Consider the following 21,491-nt stretch of genomic DNA (forward strand, 5'->3'; position numbering starts at 1 on the left):
CTTTAATGGACTAAACACTGTCAAGCGGGGACTGTCTCATACATGGTTGTGTACAGGGCTGTGAACATCTTGTAGTGCAACAGAAATGATAAGTAGTAGAAACAGAATAATCTAATAGAATAAGGAAATGCATCTTTAAAGAAAGCATGGTGGATATGTGGAAGATCCTCTCAAGAGACATAATGGAGTCAAGGATGTATCCAAGATCAAGAAAGCATGGTAGAAGCTCAGAGGATCTTTGAGGGAGAGGAACATAAGAATTGCCATCAAGCCCAGTATCCTGTTTCCAACAGTGGCCAACCCAGGTCCCAAGTACCAGGCAGAAACCCAAAAAGTAGGCTGAGATTGTGATGTCGTAATGCCTCATTCCACCAATGCCTAAGAGCCAACCTCATCAGTGATGTCACAATGGCTCCATTGTCCTATACCAGTGGTCTCAAACTCAAACCCTTTGCAGGGCCACATTTTGGATTTGTAGGTATTTGAAGGGCCTTAGAAAAAATAGTTAACGTCTTATTAAAGAAATTACAATTTTGCATGAGGTAAAACTCTATAGTTTATAAATCTTTCCTTTTGGCTATCTTAATAATAATATTGTAATTTATAGCTAAAGAGACTTATGATCAAGAAACTGTTTTATTTTACTTTTGTGCTTATGATAAACGTACCAAAGGCCTCAAAATAGTACCTGTGGGCCACATGTGACCCCTGGGCCACGAGTTTGAGACCACTGTCCTATACAGTACTTGGCTCACATAAGAACATGAGAGCTGCCATATTGGGACAGACCGAAGGTCCATTAAGCCCAGTATCCTGTTTCCAACAGTGGCCAAACCAGGTCCCAAGTACCTAGCTAGATCCCAAGGAGTAAAAAAGATTGTAGAGATTAGTAGTTGGTATGGATGGACAAACTGGAGAGGCCGTTTGGTCTTTGTCTGCTGTTAATTTCTCTGTTTCTCTTTTGCTAACTGGGTATGTGAATGAGAGCTCTCTATTACATGTGGGGGGCCACAGTGGGTCTGCTATATGCCAGGAACTGCTCCCTGTCCTTTTAATGCTGAAGGAAAATGCTTGAGTACCTTATTGTAAAACCGCTTAGATAACCTTTATAGGCGGTATATAAAATCCTAATAAACTTGAAACTTGAAGGAACAGAAGAGGAAAATCCAGATTGTGGGCATTTCTCCCTCTAAGGATTAGCCAGGTGCATCCACATTTTTTCTCATGTGCTCAGCTTAGAGGGAACATAGGTTGTGGGACCCTCAGACTGGGGTCAAGCGTGGTACATCTGCGAAAGAGCTGGGATCTGCCAGACGGACCCCTCCTGTTCCACACACACCCCTTCTCTCAGAACACTGGGCCAACATTTCAACATTAAGCAAAGAATTAGCCCCCTTCCCCCCCAAAGGAGAGATTTGGAAGAGTAACACAAGACAAGACATCTTATTCGGATAATAGCATCACTTGTCCTCCCACAGTCCTCTGCTGCTGATGGTAAGAGCTTCGGGGTGAAACACAGTCCATTCTGGGATTTCCACCAGTAACCTGGAAGGGCCAAAAGGGGAGGAAGAGGGTGAACTCAGACTCAAACTGAGGGCACAGCATGTACGTCACGGGGAGAAGGGAGAAGAGTGAGGATGTGGAGGGTCAGTGGGGAGTTCTGGAGGGTCAGAGGCTGGGATAGTGGGCAGTGCTGGGATTTGGAACATTTTCTTGGTTACTTACCTCTCTCTGATCTCAGCTGAAGGAAGCAAATATTATTGGGGCGCTGTTGAGAGAAGAGAGAGAAAGAGTTGGATGCGGTCTGTCTCTACTCCATCCCCCACAGGCAGTGTTTAATGAGGTACCCCCCTCCCCTAGCCACCCCAGCGTACCTCTGACCTCCAGCCGGCAAACCACCTCCGCCTCCCCCAGGTCATTCACGGCTTTGCAGGTGTAGGTGCCCCCATCGAAGGGACTTGGCTTGCGAATATTGAGGGTCAGAACACCTTGGTTATGCTTCATCAGGTATTTAGGGTTATCTCCGATCTCCATTTTGTTCTTCATCCAAGTAACACGGGGCTGGAGGGGTAGGATGAGAGAGACATGTAGTGAGTGGGGGAGGAGATCCAGTCAGGCCAGTTACTGTGTCCATACTGGCCTGTCTACATCCCTACTTCCAGCCACAAAGTCTCATATCATGACCCCTAGAGTCTCTCAACCCTTTCAGGAAGTACTCTATCCCCTTATTTCCCAGCATTTCCTGTTTCTCCTGCCCTGGATCCACCAACCCTCTCCCTCTCTCTCTGTCTCCACCTTATCCCCGCCTCCCTCTCCCATCTTCCTAGCATCTCCTGTCTCTCTTCCTCCTGGCCTGGATCTCTATCCCCCACCTCCATCTTCCCAGCATCCCCCTGCTCTAGACTCTCTTTGTTCCCCCTCCTTCACCATCTTCCAAGCATCCCCTGACTCTTCCTTCTACTCTGAATCCCCCTGAGCCCTCCCTCCCCCACTGTCTTCCACTGTATCCCCTCTCTTTCTCCTGCCCTGGATCTCTCTCCCCCACCACCATTTTCCCAGCATACCCCACTCAATACTCTCTTTGTCCCCTTCTATCCCCCATCTCTCTTTCCCCCCCCCTCATCTTCCCAGCACTTCCTGTCTCTCTTCTTGAGCCTGGCCCCCACCTTGCTGTGTTTAAACTGTGTCTCCAGGACCCCTTCTGTGCAGAACATATAAGATCAGGTACAGTTTGCTCATGGTCAGTCTTTACGGGGGTCTGCTTCGTGCTGTTTCATAAAACAGCTATTAAAATGTGGTGCTTTATAAAGAAAAGTCACCCTCCCTGCAGATAAAAGTTCACAGCAACAGTTTTTTGAGTTTATCTGGCTGTTGGGATCTGTCCTTTTTCATGGACTCCGCTTGTATTCTGCGACCACCACCCCCTCTCCAGAAGCTGTTGCCTCCCCATCTAATGGAGGATGTGAGAGGAGAAGCGGACCACTGCTTGTGCTATTCAGCTTTTCCAATATTCCCTCCTGTGTCTGCGGAATGGGATGATTCATCGCACACAGTTCATTGCGGGACGCTTCTTCGCAGCTGCAATGAATCATCCCAAGTTTCCAAGTTGTATTAAAATTTGATAAAAACGCTTATAAAAAATTTCTAAGCAATTTATAGTGGTCATAAAAATATTCTTTGAAACATATAAACAAGAGACAGAATTTTAGGGGAGGATAGGAAAGCACATAAAAATGGAAAATCACCAGGAAGGGGGCAGAAATTGACTAGAAGTAATAGTTGTATTTGTTTAGGCCTAGACTCTCTAATTATGAAGAAGAGAGTTAGTCTACCTAAGTATTCTTGTTATCTTTCTAAAGCGTCTGTATAAAGGAAGTATTTGAGGGAGCCTTTAAATTTCTCCAGGGTAGATTCTTCTCTGAGGTACAATGGGAGATGAGTCCAGATTTGGGGAGCAGTAATCGAGATTTCCGTACATCTTGTGTTTAGAACCTTTAATGAGGGGATGGCTAAGAGGTGTTGATTTGTGGTGCTTCCTTCAATCAATATACTGTTTCAGTCCCTCGTCATCTCGACCCTAATTACTGCAATGCTCTCCACCAAGGAATAACCCAGAAGGAAACTCGTTGCCTCCAATCAATACAAAACACTGCTGTTAAACTTATCTACCATGAAAAAAAATACGATCATGTTACTCCTCTTCACCGCAAAGCTCATTGGTTGCCCATCACACACCGCTTCACCTATAAAAATCCTACTTCTTGCTTTCAAAACAATAAAACTGCCATCAACCAGCTTTCATTGATAAACTTTTAATCCCATATGCATCTTGCAGGACCCTTAGATCTAGTAATCAAAATCTGTTCATCATCCCTCCAATATGAGAACTCTTTTATGACACCACTCGCAAATCCATCTTCTCTGTCACAGCTCCCACATTGTGGAATGCTCTTCCCACTGATCTTTGTTTAGAAAACTCTTTGGATAAATTAAAATCCAAACTTAAAATGTTCCTCTTTAAAGACGCCTTTACTCTGTAAATCCCATTTTCTATGAAAATTGATCATCCTTTGCAGAAATCCTAAGACAACCAAAATGCTTCTTTTGAAGTGACCTCCCCAACCAAACTGTAGTTCCCTATCCCGTTCTCCTCTTTTTATTTTTATCTCGATGTATTTATTAATCTCTCCTTCCCATCCTCTCCTAATGTATCATGTATGTCTATGCGTAAATGCTCCCCATTTTCTTAGTTTAGATAAGTTTTTATTTATTTCTTTTTATTTTTTATATATATACCAGTATATATATATTTTAATATATGTATTGCATTGTATTGTAAACCATTTAGATACCTGTATGATATGGTGTATTAAAAATAAAGACACTTGAAACTTGACCTTAGTGTCCTTGGGATTGCGTATGGAATTAGGAGCGTATCCAAGAAAGCTGGTAATTTTGATTGTTGAATTTTAAAGGTTATGATGGTTATTTTATAGGCGATTCTGTAAGGGATCGTAACCAATGAGCATTTTTAAGTAGTGGTGTGACATGGTCGAGTTTCCTTGAGTTTGTAATGATTTTTATTGCTGTGCTTTGGATTATCTGCAGGTGTCATTTCTTTTTGTGATATGCCTTTGTACAACGTTACAGCAATCAAGTTTAGAAGGGAATGGATTAGGACATTTAGATTCGTTGGTTGTAGAACTTTTGAGAGTGACCTTATCATCCGTAGTTTAAAGAAACAATTTTTGACAACTGAGCTGATTTGATCGTGGTGACTAAGTTTTTGATCTATCACTACTCCTGCGATTTTAATAGATCTTACTGTTTCAAGACTGGAGTTATTTAGTTTTATCGGTGTTGGTAAAGAAAGACCATCTTTCCATGGGAATAGCATTATTTTTGTTTTGGAAATGTTTAAGTGGGATGGGGCACAGGGAAGAGAGGGAATCACATGGAACAAGAGTTCCCTGCAGTTCAGGGCATGTTTGTCTGCAATTCGTGAAGAGAGAAGTCGAGTTGCGGGATTGGTGGCGGGTGACCTCAGGGGGACACAAACTGGAATGAGGACAGCAGGAGAAAGAGGCATAGATGACAGGGCCCCTGCATCATGAATGATTCAGCGCAGAATTGGCTGCAATAAATTTGCCTGCAATGAATCGTCGAAGACCCCTGTGTCTGTGCCGTATGGATGTTGACTCTTTACCAGCTCTCCAGATTTCTGCACCCTGGAGCTGGCGAATGCAGGGTGGGGGTGGGAGGGTGCAGGAAGGGTAGACAGACGCCAATCACAACCTCATTCACAGTGGTTCAGAGAGGTGACGCTCACCTTTGGGTGACCTCGGACCGCACAGTTCAAGGCAGTGGAATATCCTGCGACTACAATGCGATCTATCAGGGGAGTGAGGAACTTGGGGGCCATATTGAAATCGTGTTCATGGAAGTTTGCTGGCTTATAGGCGAGACCTGGAAGAAAGACATACCTCTTTACAGTCACTTTATCTCCCTGTGCCTGTAATCCCCTGTTCTGCCACTGACTTTGTGTGTGATCCTATTTCTCTGCGGTTGAGCTCTAATCCCCAGCTCCATCAATGATCATGACCTATCTAGATTGAGTCATTTCATCTCCACGTGTGGCTCACATCCACTCTCCCAGTTCTGGTCACTAACCACAGGAATTCCCCCCCCCCCCCCAAGGTTGCTCACTCCTCACCTGTTTTCTGAATGTGGGCAGTGTTCTTTGAGACTCCGGGCACTTCACTGAGGCCACATATATTTTCACTGTACACCCGGAAATAATAATCGTTGCCCATGATGAGGTCTGAGACAGTGCAGCGGGTTTGACGATTGTGCTCATAGACCATGAACCATTCCTTGATGAAAGGGGTAAAGAGAGAAGGGAAGGAGAGTGAGATGAAGAGGTCACAGATGTGTCCACTGGCGGAATAAGTCCCAGATAAAATTCTGAAACTAGGCAGACTGTGATACCTCTTAAAGATATCTTATGGTCATATTTTGGCGCTCACACAGGTTCCTTCTTTTGCCCTGGCTGAGAGGCAAAAGACAGGAAGCTCTTCTACCCGGGTGAAGATGTGTGTGGCCTCAGGACATATTGAGTGGAGGTCAGAAGCTTGCAAGAGAGGTGGGCTGAGAGCAGAAGATACCAGAAAAGTTCTGGAGAAGTTGACGAAGGGGTGATCCTGAACTGAGAGGGGGTCTCTCCCTTGTGAGTGTGCTATTGGTGGGTTGGTCTGGCTTGCTCCTGACTTGGAGGCCTTCCTTGTTCTCTCTCACAAACTATGTATCAGGAATATGTTCCCAGTAATGGAGAGGTTAAACTCCAATGCTAAATTGGTGGGCGATGCTTGTGCTTCCCAGATTCAAGCAATTTCGAGCTGCAAATCATCTGCTAATTCTCTCTGATGGATGCTGATCTCCATTCCACACCTCCTAATGGCTCATCCACAGCCTGCACTCCTGCAGCCACAGGGGAGATGATTCTGCTGTGATCTGGTGCACTTACTCCTGTGGGAGCTGCCTATTAAAATGAGTGCTAGTGTCTGCAGTCCAGTTTCCCCGCCCCTGTGAACCGGAAGAATGCACTGGGGTTTTGGCCATCTGCTCCCACTAAGATGCTGCGAGCCACGTGCTGAAGTGAACAGAGTAAACCCTGTTCACTTCAGCACGAGGCTTGCAGCATCTTAGTTAATGTTAAGACTTTCTGTGTTTCAATTAGATAGTGAAGATTCTTACTCCCCGCCTGGCCACATGGCCCTCCCGGGCTTTGCCTTACCATGGTTTTCTTGTCTGCTTTCTGAATTGTGTAACCGAGGATCTCTGAGTTGCCGTTGTCCCTGGGTGGCTGCCACTCAATCAGTGCGTTGAAGCCCCAGACCTCCTTCACCATAACACCAACTGGAGGGCCGGGTTTCTCTGTGAGAAAAAGAGAGAGACCAGGATGAGGTGGAGACGGTGGAGCAAAGTAGCTAAGAGAGAGAGAAGGGAAGGGGGGGGCAAGATAGGACTCTCGTATATATATATAGAGAGGGGCTGAGGGATACAGAAAGGAAAATCTCCAGGGCTCTGTCACCTTTGTCCTGTCATACCTCTCTTTACGCTACCACACATGAGCAGCACTCACCCACCACTCTGATGTTCACGGTGGCCTCATCCACCATGTTCTCGATCTGCACGGAAAGCAGGTACTTTCCGGAGTGTGACCGCTCAGCGGATCTGATGAAGAGGATGGTGTCCGTATCCGAAGTCCTCACGTTCACCTGCTGAGGGTCCACTGGCTGCTCGTCCTTCTTCCAGGTGACCTTTGGCCTGGGCTTCCCCTATAGAACATACAATTAGACTCTGAGAGGTTACTAAATCCACGAGCCCACTTTCCTATAGTTTCCAGAAAAAAGTGTGACAAAAAAAGTGTGACAAAGAAAGGGATCAAAATACACAGAAAAGTCAATTACACCCCCAAATAAGCGTACATGCCAACGGGAACAGGGACAAAGTATTCTTTATTCAATGAAAGTCAGGACACCGCCAGTGTTTCAGCTCCTGGCCTGCCTCAGGGGTCTGTCATATGAATTCCTTTTTTTTTTGTAAATCTTTTTTCATTTTCAAAACTTATATAAAGCGCAAAGTATACAATCAGAAGAAAACCAAATAGCACTTATCTTCAAACAGATAATAAATAAAATACTTTACTCCCTCCCCCTTCCACCTTCCCTCCCTGGATGTGTATAAAGATCATCAAGGAATTAAAGGTTCATCAATTAGTCAGTCTTTAAGTTAACAAATGTCTCTAATGGACCCCATATTTTTTTAAAATTTATATTATTTCCCATTTGTTCTGCATACATTCTTTCATATCTGTGAAACAGAGTGTTTCCCACCATAAAGAATAGTTTAGCCTTTCCCAGCTTTTCCAGTTTCTAGTTATCATCTGTATGGCCACCCCTGTCATGATCAGAAGTTTGCTTTTGTATATGTTTATTGGATTCTTAACAATCAACAATGTCCCAAATAGGACCACATTATAAGATAATGGTATTGATGCCTCAAGTACCATATTAATTTCCCCCCATATTGATTTCCAAAAATTGAGTATCAAGGGACAATAAAACAACAAATGATCCAGTGCCAGCATCTATTAGGTTTAAACTATCCAACTTTTGTAAACGAACATGGGTCCAAAAAATTCTATATAACAGAAAAAAACAAGTTTGTCTCATAGATGCTGACGCTGTACATCTCATTCTCCAAGTCCATATCCATGGCCATTGAGTAGCAGAAATCTGCTGCTTTATCTCAATGCTCCAAATATCTTTTAAGCTTGTTTTGGGTTTTTTATTCAAATATTCAGATATTAATTTGTACCACTATGTTTTCAGATGGATTTCCTAGGGCATCAGGCCGCTCAGTGGTATAAATTAATATCTGGTTATATGAATAAGAAACCAAAAACTAATCTTAGAGACATTTGGAGATGTACAGCGTCAGCATCTATGAGACAAACATGGTTTTTCTTGTTACATTGAACTTTTTGGACCCCTGTTCGTTTACAAAAGTTAGACAGTTCTAAATCTAATAGATGCTGGCACTGTCATCTTGATATAGGGACACTGGATCATCTGCTGTTCTATTGTCCTTTGATACTTAATTTTTGGAAGTTGATATGGGTACAGATTAATGCTATACTTGAGTCATCAATTCCATTGACATATGAGGTAGTCATATGTGGGATGATATAACATCTGAAGCCCTCATTGGACAGATATAAAGGTCGGCTTTTCCTTATTATGACCGGGATAGCCATGCAAATGGTTATTTGCAATTGGAAGAATTGGGATCGCCTTAACTTTACTTTTTGGTGGCCAAATATATGTTTAAGTTATAGGTATGAAAAGATGAATGCGGATATGCTGGGGCATACTAAGAGATTCAAATTAATTTGGGGCCCATTGACATCTTTTATGGATTCATTATAGTTGTCTTTTCCTTTATTTTTGTTGGTATAATACACACACACCCAGGGGGAGGGAAGGTGAGAGGGGGGTATTTCTTTTGTATGGTTCTATTCCCTTATGAAAATGTTGGTTGGGTGGGATTTTTTTAATGTTGTATGGATTCTGATTGATTATAAGTGCATATATGATTACTATTATTTGTATAGATATTGTATGCATTTTTGTTAGCTTTAGAAACTCAATAAAGATTAAAAAAAAATAAAAAATTGTACCACTTGGTGGCCTGATGCCCTTGCAAATTTGTCTGAAAACATAGGCTCGGTAAGCTATACTGATTTTTTAAGTTAAGCCAGTCAGGGAACCATTTATAACCTTGAGATTTTGAGATGCCAAATGATTGTTGCAATTGTAATAAATTTACTATTATCCCAGGACAAGCAGGCAGCATATTCTCACATGTGGGTGACGTCATCCACGGAGCCCCGATGCGGACAGCTTTTCAAGCAAACTTGATTGAAGATTTCAAGTTTGCTAGTGCTGCACCACGCATGTGTGTGCCTTCCTGATCCACTAGAGGGCGCATCCCCTCCTCATGGTCTTCAGTTCTTAGTTTTCCGCGGAGCCAGAAAGCCCTGTCTCTCTTCTCTGCGTTCTTATAAGTGCCTTTCTAGCACCGCGGCTTCTTTATTTTGTTAGGGAGTCGCTGTGCGTTTGTTGATTGATTGTGTATTTCTTTGTTTCAAAAAAAAAAAAAAAAAAAAGGACTTTTTATTGTGTTTCTGCTGGTTCCACCGGCAGGCCCTTCTTGGGCCTCAGCCATGCGGCTAGGCCTCATTTGGCTGCAGCTGTATTTTCTTCTTCCCTGGCCTCTCTCTGGGCTCACCTCGTGTGAGCAGGATGGCCAGGACCATTTTTCCTTCGTTGGAATCGGACTGAGTAGCTTTGATCCCCGGTAAGTCTTCTTTCTTTCTTTCTGTTCTTCTAGCTGCGTTACCTCGGTAATGCCACCGGCTGAGTCTCAGGCATTCCAGGCATCGAGTGCAGTTGTGCCTGCCTCTACGAGACCTTCGAAGCGTGCCTCCTTTCATGGGAATACTCATCTCGAGGTTGCCATTTATGGAGCGCACTGCTGCACCTTTATTACCAGTTTCATTGGTACAGTGCCGACTTCTGAACCTCGATGTGCCTCGACGTCGACTGGAGCTTCGTGCCTCGACATCGACTGAGGCTTCGTGCCTCGACGTCGACTGAGGCTTCGTGCCTCGACGTCGACTGGGGTTTCGTGCCTCGACGTTGACTGGGGCTTCGTGCCTCGACGTCGACTGGGGCTTCGTGCCTTGACCTCGACTGAGGCTTCGTGCCTCGACCTCGACTGGGGTTTTGTGCCTCGACGTCGACTCCGGTTTTGTGCCTCGACGTCGACTCCGGCTTTGTGCCTCGACGTCGTTTGAGGCTTTGTGCCTCGACGTCGACTGAGGCTTTGTGCCTCGACGTCGACTGGGGCTTTGTGCCTCGACGTCGACTGTGGCTTGGTGCCTTGACGTCGACTGTGGCTTGGTGCCTCGACGTCGACTGTGGCTTGGTGCCTCACCGCCACCTGAGGCCCTGTGCCTCGACGTAGGAGGCGGCTTGGTGCCTTGATGTCGTCTAAGGCTTTGTGCTTCGACTTTCTGCCTCGATGTCGGCTGGGGCTTGGTGTCTCGATGTCGACTGAGGCTGGGTGTCTCGACGTCGACGGATGCTTTGTACCTTCGACGTCGGCTGCGGCCGTGTGCTCCGCGTCACTTGACGCTTGTGCTTCGACGGCGCCTGAGGCTTGTGCCTCGACGTCGACTGAGGCTGGGGGCCTCATTGTCGGCTGGAGATCTGTGCCTCGTCGTTGCCGAGGCTTCGTGTCTCGCCGTCGACTGGAGCTTTGTGACTTGACGTCGCTTGGGGCTTTGCCCTTTGGTTGGCGGTGGCCTTGTGTCTCGATGTCGACTGTGGCTTGGTGCCGCAACGTCGCTGGGGGCTTTATATCTCGGCAGTGGCTGAGGCTTTGGGCCTCGGCGTCGACTGCGGGTTTGCGCACCGTTATCGATGGGGGCTTAGTGTCTCGACATCGTCTGGGGCTCTGTGCCTCGGCGTCTCCGGCTCCTGTTCGAAAGGGTTCCCCGCTTTCTCTTCGGTTCATTCCGGGCAGCCGTGACGGAATCTTGTAGTATGGAGTTTGGTTGCCTGGAGGAGACTCTCTCCCTGCTCCGGCTCTATTGCTCCTGCCATGCGTTATCTCGCTTGGCGCAGAGTGTGGCTGAGGATCCGAACCTCCAGGATCGTCTCGCCACTTTTACTTGCGTGAGTTCTGCGCTTCTTGAGGCCTCTCTTGCGGTGGCCACTAACCGCCTCTCAGAACGCGACCGGTCCTTCGCCTATCGGGACGCCTTCAGCTGAATCCCGTCTGCCTTGGTGGTTTGGACTCCTTCTCCGGAGGGGCCCTCTGGATACCTTTCTTGTGTTCTCGGCCTCCTTCGCAGCAGCCGCAATAGCTGCAGCAGCGCCGGGTTATGGTCCAGTCGCCGGCTTCGGCGACTCCTGGCCGTCTTTTTGACTATTCTCGCATAGCCTCCGGGCTGCTCTCCTTCTGGGATTCCTCCCCTCCCTTCGGGAGGGGTGTCTCCATGTCTACGCACCGGGAGTATAGCCTCGCTTCTGTCGGTTGGGCATTCCCATCCTCCCATCTGCGTCTGGTCTAGGCCCTTTGTGACCTGCACTAGTTCTAGTCCGGGAGTGGTTCAGACTCTGCCCGCCCCAGTCTCGGGAGTCCGTCGGGGCGGACCTGGACCCAGTTTGTCTGCGCTCCTTCTTGTCTCGGCCTCAGGGGGTGGCCCTTGTTTGTTTATGGCGGAAGGTGGCCCCTCTGTCCTCGGTCCGCCTCCGGTCTTTTCTGCCTCGGCAGGCCGCCTGTCTGCGCTTGAGTCGGCTGGTGTCTCCGCAGTCTTCAGCCTCGGCCGAGCTGATGCTGATCCTTTTGGGATCATGGGTCTCCACGGTTCATATCCCGATGTTTGCCTGGTTTCATCTTCGTGTTCCCCGCTGGACCCGAGCATCTCAGTGGTGGCAGGATCGGGATCCCGCTTCCAAGCACATTGTGGTGCCTCCCTCCTTGACACGCTTGTTTCGTTGGTGTGCCACCTCTTCGTATCCCCGCATCAGAAGGTTCTGCCGATGGACTCCTCGGCATAGGCTTAGGGGTGCACCTCGACGGCCTTCGGACTCAGGGTCTTTGGTCGGGTGCGGGCCGTCGCAGCCGCATCAATCTGCTGGAGCTCCGGACCATTTATAATGCCGGGGTGGATTTTCGTTATTGGTTGCAAGATTGCGGGGTCCTGGTGCGTCCCGACATCCCAGTGGCGATGTATTCTGTGACCAAGCCAGGGTGTACAGGTTCCCTGTTACTTTGCAGGGGAGCCCTTCGTCATTGGCAGGGGGCGTTACACCACTACTTATTTCTTTGGGCGGTGTATTTCCGGGGCGAGCAGCATTGTCTGGTGGACACGTTGAGTCGCCTTTCTCGGCCGCATGAATGGTCGCTCCATTCTCAGACTCTGCGGCATGTGGTTGTTCGGTGGGGAACCCCACAGGTAGTTCTGTTCGCTTCGCCCCTCACTCACTGGTTGCCTCGATATTGCTCGAGGATGTTCTCCCGGGTTCGCATCGAGGTGGATGCTTTCCTTCTCGATTGGATGGGCAGGTTCCTCTATGCGTTCCCTCCCTTTACTCTGATTCTCAGATCTTTGATGCACCTCCTGTCAGGCTGCACCACCATGATCTTGCTGGCTTCTCTGTGGCCCTGACAGCTGTGGTTCTCCCTGCTCCTTCAGCGTGTCAGGGAGCCTCTGCTTCTACCTATGTTCCCTTCTCTGCTGTCTCAGTGTTGAGGTTTCTGTTGCCTCCCAATCTGCAGTCTCTACACTTATCAGCTTGGTTCTTCGCAACGTGCCTCCCTCCTTCTGTTTCTCTCAGTCGGTGGGGATATTCTCGAGGCTTCTCGTATGGGCTCCACTCGGCTATGCTTTTCCCAGAAATGCTCCTGATTTGCTGCGTGGTGTGCTGAGCACTGCAAGGATCCACTCTCTGCCTCCTTCCCTTCAGTGCTGGATTTTCTGTTCCACTTGTCTCGGACTGGTCTCAAATCGACATCTATCCGAGTCCACCTCTGTGCGATTGCAGCCTTTCCTTGGCCGCTGGATGGGAAGCTGCTCTCCGTCCATCCGACGGTTTCCCGCTTTCTGAAGGGTCTCTTCAATGTTCATCCTCCGCTCAAGCCCCCTCCGGTGGTTTGGGATCTTAGGGTGGTCCTGGCTCAATTGGTGAAACCTCCGTTTGAACCCATTGATAACGCTCTTTTGATCTGTTTCACCTGGCGGGTGGTACTCCTGGTTGGTCTCACGTCTGTTCGTAGAGTCCGTGAGCTGCAACCTCTGGTTGCGGACCCGTCTTCTGCTGTATTTTATCAGGACGCAGTGGTCCTGCGTACTCATTACAAGTTCTTGCCCAAGAAGGTTTCAGACTTTCATCTCAATCGTTCCATTGTTCTTCCGGTCTTTTTTCCGAAGCCCTACTCTCATCCTGGCGTGGTGGCGCTTCATACGATTGACTGTAAGAGGGCGTTGGCTTTTTATCTTCAACGCACTCAGTCTCATCGGACGGTTCCTCAATTGTTTTTGTCCTTCGACCCTACTCGGGTGGGACGCCCTGTTTCCCAGCGCACCTCGTTCAACTGGTTGGCTGCTGGTTTGCTACGCTCAGGCTGGTCTCGCGCTGCATGGTCAAGTCCCGGGACATAAGAGTCCAAGCGATGGCAGCTTCTGTAGCTTTCCTCAGGTCAACGCCTATCGAGGAGATTTGCAAGGCTGCCACTTGGTCTTCGGTTCATTCTTTCACCTCCCACTACTGTCTGGATACTCTGTCCAGGAGCGACGGCCGGTTTGGCCAGTCGGTTTTGCGTAATCTGTTTTCTTGAATTGCCAACTTCCCTCCGTCCCTTTTTGGTTAGCTTGGAGATCACCCACATGTGAGAATATGCTGCCTGCTTGTCCTGGGATAAAGCACAGTTACTTACCGTAACAGGTGTTATCCAGGGACAGCAGGCAGATATTCTCACAACCCGCCCGCCTCCCCAAGGTTGGCTTCTTTGCTAGCTATCTAAACTGAAGACCATGAGGAGGGGATGCGCCCTCTAGTGGATCAGGAAGGCACACACATGCGTGGTACAGCACTAGCAAACTTGAAATCTTCAATCAAGTTTGCTTGAAAAGCTGTCCGCATCGGGGCTCCATGGATGACGTCACCCACATGTGAGAATATCTGCCTGCTGTCCCTGGATAACACCTGTTACGGTAAGTAACTGTGCTTTTTCCCATTCTGAATTACATCATCTACAGTAATGTTTCCAGAGGATTTTAGACTCGCCAATTTTTATCTTGGAGTTTAACCATAGGGATTGACACGTGGATTGTTGTATTGAAACTGAAGGTAAGGCATCAATAAATTTTAATGTCTTCCAGGTAGATTGAAGAATAATATTGTCCTTGTATATTCGAGGAAGCTTGATACTCAAAATATGGTTAAGATGTAATGAGGCCAAGAGATGACTTTCCAGTATCAACCAATCTGGCAGATTCTCCATGAGTTCAGGAAGGATCCAATACATACCCTGACTCAATATAAAGGCTTGATGATACCAGTAAAAATTTGGAAAATTTACCCCTCCCGCTGATTGTGATTTTTGTAAAGATACCAAAGCAGTTTTACCCAGCCATAAAAATTTTATAAAAATCACATTTAATTTTTTATAAAAGGAACTTTGGAAATAAACTGGTAACATACTAATTTGGTAACAAATCATAGGCAAAATCATCATTTTGATGGTTTGGACTCTCCCTCCCACCAAGAAAGATATAATGGATTCCAATGCTCACACATTTCTTTAATTTTCAACAATAAGGATTTTTCATTTACTGTCATTGTATCTTCCAATGTTTTTTGAATCATTATACCCAAACATTTTATTCCCTCTTCCTTCCAAAGGAAGGGGAATGGATCAAATAAAGCTTTTACACAATGTACATTTAATGGAAGAACCTCTGATTTGCTCCAATTTATTTTATAACTGGAAAATTTGCCAAATCGATCAATCAATTCCAGTAAACGAGGGATGGTTGATTCAGGATTCTTCAAATGAAGCAAAATATCATCTGCATAAGCCTAAATTGCATAAGCCTAAACTGCATATGGAATTTCCTGTATCTCCTTTGCCTGTTGTATAGCCAACAAGGGTTCCAAAACAATATCAAAAAGCAAAGGAGATAAGGGACATCCTTGTCTTCAGAGAAAAACGTTCTGAGAATGTATTATTAATATATAATCTGGCAGAAGGGGAACTATACAAAGTTTGAATCATTTGAATGAATCCAGATCCAATTCCAAATCAATCCATTACTTGATTCATAAAAGTCCATTCTATATGATCAAAAGCCTTCTCTGCCTCCAAAGAGTCAGAGAAGGCCAGATCATCCATTGTTTTTGCTAAATTTAGCATATGAATTACCAATCTGGTATTATTTGAAGAATGTCTGAGCAACGAAACCCTTTTGGTGCATTCCAGTCATATAAGGGAGAGCCTTAGCTAACCTTAGAGCCAATAGTTTAGCTAGAATTTTTCCATCTACATTGATTAAAGAAATAGGCCTGTAGTTTGACATCAACATAGGATCTTTGTTTAGCTTTTGCAAAACTATTGTTAAAGCTTCTGCCATAGTACCTGATATCTGACTTTTTGCCAGTTGTGAATGATATAATTTTAAAAGATAAGGTAACAGTATGGTTTGAAAAGATTTGAAAAACTCCACTACCCGGAGCGGATCCAGCTCTGAGAGACTTCAATGCTGACTGGAGTTCTGTAAATGATATAGGCGCCTCACGTTTTTCCTTTATATGCTCTGGAATTTTTGGCCCATTAATTGAATTTAAAAATTCTCTTCCTTCATTTTCTTTATTTGAATATAGCTCAGAAGAATATAAAGCTTTATAATAATCCAAAAATTGCTTTAAAACATCTAAAATGTGGGTAAATAGTTTTTCCTTTTCCATCAGTAATAGCCACAATCTTTACTCTTTTTTTCTTAGCTTTAAGATAATTAGCCAATATTCTTCCCGCTTTATTCGAGTTTCCATAATACACAGCTTGCTGACAAAATAAATCTCTCCTAGCCAATTGTGAGCAAATCTCATTATATTTATATTTAGCCTTCATCGGGGCATTCAAGGTATCATGATCCCATTTTAAAACTAATTGTGATTCTAAAGCAGTAATAATTTGTTCTAACTTAGAAAACTCTAATCTCAGTAATTTATCTAACATGCGCCGAATATGAAATGATCTGCCCTCGCATAGTTGACTTAAACACATCCCATAGAGTTTCCGAAGAGATTTCCTCTGAGGTGTTGAGTTGAGGAAATTCAGATAAAAATGAATGAGTATTCATTCATTTTTAACTGAATTTCCTCAAGAAAGTTTGAGTCTGCAAATTGAATCTCCAGACAGGTCTATTAGCATCTTCTTCAGAAAACTGATATTCTGTCCAAATACCAGCATGATCCGAAAGCTTTTGTGACCTGTTGAATTAAATGATCTGAAACAAAAAAATAATCAGTTCTTGAAAATGATTTGTGAACTTGGGAACAAAATGAAAATTCCCGAGCATTAAAATGTAAAATCCGCCATATATCCTTTAATCCACATGTAAGTGCAAGATTATCCAGACCTAATGATTTTAATTGCCTACTCAATTGATTATCCATTATTGGATCCATGACAGCATTGAAGTCTCCAGCTACGATTAAATTAGTCATAGCCAGTGACAAAATTGTTTGTTGGAGTTTTTTTTAAAGAAATCTGCCTGATTAGTATTAGGTGCATAAATATTAAAAAGTGCCAGGGTATCTTTTCTTGAAGTCATATTAACATAGAGCCATCTACCCATGGGATTAGCCTGAAAGTTATCAAATGTAGCAGAAATCCTCCTATTAACTAGGATTGCCACACCTGCCTTCTTTCCTATTGCTGATGTAAAAAAACAATGTTTCATTCACCCCCTTTCCAATTTAACTGCCTCGGCAACTGACAGGTGAGTCTCTTGTATGAAATAAATGTGTGCTTGTTGTTTCTTAAATTACTGTTACCTGATTTTCCTTTTTATGGGATGATTAAGTCCATTGACATTTAAGGAATATAACTTTAAAGCCATTTTATTTGATTACAAAATCTTAAAGAATAAACTAATAATTTCCTAATGACCAAATTTAAACATAAACTTTCCACACACATCCAGGACCCTAAACAATAAATTCCCCCCTTCCCACCCCCATCCCAGCCCTGTAAATCACACAAAAACCTGTATGCAAACATTTAGACTAGGAGATCACCATCCCCCCTCCCAAGCACCTTAATTTATTCCAATTTAACATTCCATGTTCTTAAAATTATTAATAAGATCAAGTATAAAAACACAATAGCTTATAAATACCACACAATGTAAAAGAACAAGACAACTCATACCTTCTAGGACATGAACATTTGCATGAAGATAATAAATAAATATATATATATAATTAATTCATTATAAACTTTACACTACTATGAATATCAAAATTCATGAGATTCTATTACCTAATTTCAGTCATGTTCCCAGAAATTATCCAGTAAGAAAATGAATAGTTATAAATCATAATAATAAACACCCATATAGAATCTACTGTTAGACGCCATCAAATGAAAACTATAAGGAATAAATGACACCATTATAAAGGCTCTCTTCATCTTAACCATAGTTAAACTCATAAGTACACCAAATGTAATAAAATGAAAATTCAGAATCCACAGAACAAATAAAATAAACAAAGAATTCTAGAGTTGAAGTTAATTCATATAGGGCTCCTTTTACAAAGCCGCGCTAGAAACATAGAAATAGAAAAAAGCAGCAGAAAAGGGCTATAGCCCACCAAGTCTGCCCATTCCAAGTATCCCCTCCCCTGAATTTACTCCCTTAAAGATCCCACGTGAGTATCCCATTTTCTCTTAAAATCCGTCACGCTGCTGGCCTTTATCACCTGGAGTGGGAGTCTGTTCCAATGATCCACTACTCTTTCGGTGAAGAAGTACTTCCTGGAGTCGCCATGAAACTTCCCTCCCCTGATCTTCAGCGGATGCCCTCTGGTGGTCGAGGGTCCCATGAGCCAGAAGATATCATCTTCTGACTCGATGCGTCCCGTGATGTACTTATATGTTTCAATCATATCTCCCCGTTCTCTTCTTTCCTCAAGTGAGTACAGCCACAATTTTTTTAATCTTTCTTCATACGTGAGATCCTTGAGCCCCAAGACCATCCTGGTGGCCGTTCGCTGAACCGACTCGATCCTCAGCACGTCCTTTTGGTAGTGTGGTCTCCAAAACTGAACACAGTACTCCAAGTGAGGTCTCACCATGGCTCTGTACAACGGCATCATAACTTCAGGTCTCCTGCTGACGAAACCTCTGCGGATACACCCCATCATTTGTCTTGCCCTGGAGGAAGCCTTCTCCACTTGATTGGCAACCTTCATGTCCTCACTAATGATCACCCCTAGGTCGCGTTCCGCCGTGGGCCTAACCAAGGTCTCACTATTTAGGGCTTTAATGCGTGGAATAGCGTGCGCTAAAATGCCGATAAGAATCCCCCAATGGATTAACAAGACCATTTAAAAAACATATAATTTACTGTTATGGTCCGTTAAATTAATTATAAAACCATATTCAAACTTTTTTGTTTAAACAATAAACCAATAAAAAGTCTGAATTTCTGACATATGACACTCATACTTTTCCAACATGGACTGCAGATCCTCCCATTCTTTGAGGGTTTTCATTACTTCAAAATCATAATTTAATGCCTGGACAGTTAGAGAACAGAGGCAAATGCAGCTTCAAAACATTTTAATCAGATTCTCTTTTGTGGTGAACCCTTTCTTATTTCAAAGCCTTAACAAAAGAATCTAATTTAGAAGGACACATCCCATGCCCTTTTTTTCAGCTTCTAAGTATGTGTTTTACCTGCTCTTTCAAGCTTTAAAACATGTGTACTAAGGGCCAGATTCACTAACCTGTCCTATCGGGCCCGATCTGGGCAGGTCCAACGAATTCAGCAAACCCCAACATGCATATGAGGGCAATCGGAGGAACGCCCCCATCTGCAGGCACGGATCGCTCTATAGTGATCCCCGCGCATGCGCAGACCATCTGTAGATGGTCTGAGCATGCGTTGGACCTCCGGGCTGTCAGGTTTTTTTTTCTTCTTCATGTCTTGCGCTTTAGCTGTAAATAAAACTTAGAAATGTGCTTTGGCTAATAGATATTTTTTAAGAGTCGAAAGAGGATCTTTTTGGAACCCATGGTTTTAACCCGCTTAAGCCCGCAGGTTAAAACCACAGGCTTGCAGTGCGGGGAAGGGTTGGAGAGTCGGGGCAGGCAGGGTGTTCGGGTTTGGGGCAGGCAGGCAGGAGGCGTTTGGGGCTGCAGGAGGCATTTGGGGCTGACAGGGCAGAGAGCAGGGCGGCAGAAGGCAGGCAGTGTGTTCGGGGCAGGAAGGCAGGCAACGTGTTTGGGGCTGCAGGATAGGGGCTGACAGGGCAGAGAATAGGGCGGCAGAAGGCAGGGCAGCCAGAAAGGGCAGCAACTGATCCTCAGCAGTCACTTTTTTTGATCGGCCAGCCCAGTCGGTGTTGCAGGGTTTTGTTTAGTGAATCGCGTCCCTACCTACTTTGCATGCCGTTGCCCTTATTTGCATGCACGGATCGGAGGATGGTCGGAAGACAGGTAAGTGAATCAGGCCGGGGTCGCAAACCAATCGGTACACAATCGGTTTGATTTGTGAATTTGGGCCTAAGTCTGTTTTTGTCTTCCTGGAGCTGATCTAATAAGATGTTCAGAGTCTGATTTTCTTCTTTTATGTATTCTAATCTGTCTCTGCTTTTGTTAGGTATCGCTTGGAAGTTTCAGTATCAGATGTTAAGTTTTGATTGCATTCTGAGCTTTTAAATAGTCCTTTGCTGGAGTCTGATTTTCATCTGTGCTTTTCCTATTTCCTATTCAGCAGTTTGAATCTCTTTCTTCATTGGCTCACATCAAAATCAACACAAATTTTCCCACAACAGTTTCACCACAAATCCAAAGAGGAAAGTATGCCCAGGTACAATTCATGTATAATTAACAAGGAACCCCCTCATGTCCAGATCACACAACAGCAAAAATAAAAAACGAAGTTAAAATAAAATCCAAAGTTGAAATAAAGATTGATAGCAGAATCTATCTTTCATATCACCCTCTATGTCATCAGGTCTAAATGCTGATTAATAAAGTCCTGTAGTTTAGTCGGGTCCTCATAATGAATGGTTATTTTCATTACTGCTGGATATAGCAGCCCATATCTTGCTCCCATTTGTCTCAGCTGAGGTCTGAGAAGCAGGAACTTTTTTCTTAAGCCAGCTGTGACTTTAGCAAAATCAGGCAGAAGATGGATTTTTGTTTCCTGCCATTTTACCACCCTCATTTGCTTAGTGGTAGACAAAATATCCAAAGCTTGTTTAAAATGCAGTACCCTGAATATCATGGGCCTGGGATCATTTTGACTGTTGGAGGCTCTGGATGGAATTCGATATGCTTTTTCTATTTCCAGAGAATATTTCAGGTTGAGGGAGAGCAACTTAGGCAATAAATCCTCAAGAAAAGATACAGCATCTGATCCCTCTACCCCTTCTGGGAGCCCTAATAATCTAATATTATTCCTCCGTCTTCTGTTAGCTTCCTCTAATTCCTTAGTCAGGTGATCCACTGCTTTATATTCAGTTTGAAGCTTATTCAAACTGTCTTCCATAACTGATACTCGGTGTTTCAACTGTACAGTTTTATCATCACTTATCTGTAACTTCTGGCTAAGATTTTGAACTTCTTTTAATATCTTTAGTTCAGTGGTATTAACCTGAATTGTCTCCCTTATAGCTTTCAGCTCAGATATAACTTGTTCCAACAATTCAGATGTGTCCTTAGGTAATGGAGTGGGTGGATCTTGTTTAGCCCTTTTAGCTGAGATTCCTGCAGCAAATGCTGTTTCCAGTTTAGACTGTCTTCCTGATGCCATATCAGCTGCAGAAGATTTCACAAATCAGATTTTTCCCTTTTGGAGTGTGAATTTGATCACTTGTGCTGTCAAATTAGCTGAATTGTGCTGATGAGGGAGGAACAGTAAAATCACCCAGCCATACTGTCTTGCAGCCAAGTTCCGGAATCCATACAAATTCCTTTTGAAAATGATTGTTCCAATATCGAATTAGATTGTTTACAACTGTCAACATTCAACACGTTTTCAGATCGGATATTGCTGTTCCCTGTAATATACGATGCCTCAGCTGAAGCTTCAATAACTTGCTAAGTTAAATTTCTCTCCTGTC

General features: G+C 44.5%; 1 protein-coding gene across 1 annotated transcript in view; it reads right to left on the bottom strand.

The window, feature by feature from the left end:
- Positions 1 to 747: 747 nt before the first annotated feature.
- The window catches only part of MYBPC2 (myosin binding protein C2), a 63,354-nt gene continuing 42,610 nt past the window's right edge, over positions 748 to 21,491 (bottom strand). The window contains exons 23-29 of the mRNA XM_033961612.1: positions 7,142 to 7,337; positions 6,794 to 6,933; positions 5,714 to 5,873; positions 5,330 to 5,466; positions 1,875 to 2,061; positions 1,726 to 1,768; positions 748 to 1,545 (exon numbers count right to left, since the gene is read on the bottom strand). Coding sequence (XP_033817503.1) covers positions 1,758 to 1,768; positions 1,875 to 2,061; positions 5,330 to 5,466; positions 5,714 to 5,873; positions 6,794 to 6,933; positions 7,142 to 7,337 — 831 coding nt within the window. The 3' untranslated portion in view covers positions 748 to 1,545; positions 1,726 to 1,757. The remainder of the gene's footprint in view (positions 1,546 to 1,725; positions 1,769 to 1,874; positions 2,062 to 5,329; positions 5,467 to 5,713; positions 5,874 to 6,793; positions 6,934 to 7,141; positions 7,338 to 21,491) is intronic.

The sequence above is a fragment of the Geotrypetes seraphini genome, chromosome 10 (genome assembly GCF_902459505.1).
Source record: "Geotrypetes seraphini chromosome 10, aGeoSer1.1, whole genome shotgun sequence".
NCBI classification, from domain to species: domain Eukaryota; kingdom Metazoa; phylum Chordata; class Amphibia; order Gymnophiona; family Dermophiidae; genus Geotrypetes; species Geotrypetes seraphini.